General features: G+C 65.7%; 1 protein-coding gene across 1 annotated transcript in view; it reads left to right on the top strand.

The window, feature by feature from the left end:
• Positions 1-623, top strand: part of LOC103775718 (amyloid beta A4 precursor protein-binding family B member 3-like) — a gene marked incomplete at its 3' end in the record, with an annotated part of 2,889 nt that extends 2,266 nt beyond the window's left edge. The window contains exons 8-10 of the mRNA XM_008943190.1: positions 15-86; positions 259-342; positions 523-623. Of these exons, the coding sequence (XP_008941438.1) occupies positions 15-86; positions 259-342; positions 523-623 (257 nt within the window). The remainder of the gene's footprint in view (positions 1-14; positions 87-258; positions 343-522) is intronic.
• Between the last annotated feature and the right edge of the window lie 18 nt (positions 624-641).

Raw genomic sequence — 641 nt, 5'->3', positions numbered from 1 at the left:
GGGGCGGGGGGGAGCCGTAGCAAGCAGCGGGCTGCCACGCGCCGCCGTGCGGGAGCCCGTGTCCACCGAGGACCTCCCGTTGCAAGGTACCGTCCCTGTGGCGCCATTGGCTGCTCCCCCTGCCCCGAGTTCATCCTCGGGCAGTGGGATGTCCAGCAGCCAGAGCCCTTTGGCTTGCCTGGCTGTGTCCCTCGAGTACTTGGGAATGGGGTGAGGGTGTCTGCCGGGGTGTCCCCCCGATTTTTCCTGTCCTGGCAGTGGATATCCTGGAAGCAGTGAGGCAGTCGGTGCAGACCTATGAGGCGCTGTACATTGGCAGCCTGCCTGTGCCCAGGGCTATGGGTAAGTGCCACTGGCCCCACAGCTGGAGAAGGCCTGAGAACCCCTCCCTGTGGGGCAGGTGAGGAGCCGTGCCCCCGCACCAGGCAGCCCCTGCCCGTCAAGTTGGCTGGTAGCATCCCACCTGCATGGTGCCTGCAGGTGGTGCAGGGGCTGATGGGGATGGGATCTCTCACACCCCAGGGATGGATGTGCTGAATGAGGCGATCGAGAAGCTGACGAGGGGACCTGGGCGGGAGCAGTGGACACCCTCCCTCATCCGCGTGTCTGACATGGCCATGAGGGTCTACCCCATGCAGGTG

This window comes from Merops nubicus, unplaced genomic scaffold (assembly GCF_000691845.1).
Source record: "Merops nubicus isolate BGI_N331 unplaced genomic scaffold, ASM69184v1 scaffold34706, whole genome shotgun sequence".
Taxonomy (NCBI): Eukaryota; Metazoa; Chordata; class Aves; order Coraciiformes; family Meropidae; genus Merops; species Merops nubicus.
The sequence above is the reverse complement of the archived record's forward strand: the minus strand, read 5'-3'. Positions and strand labels throughout refer to the sequence as shown.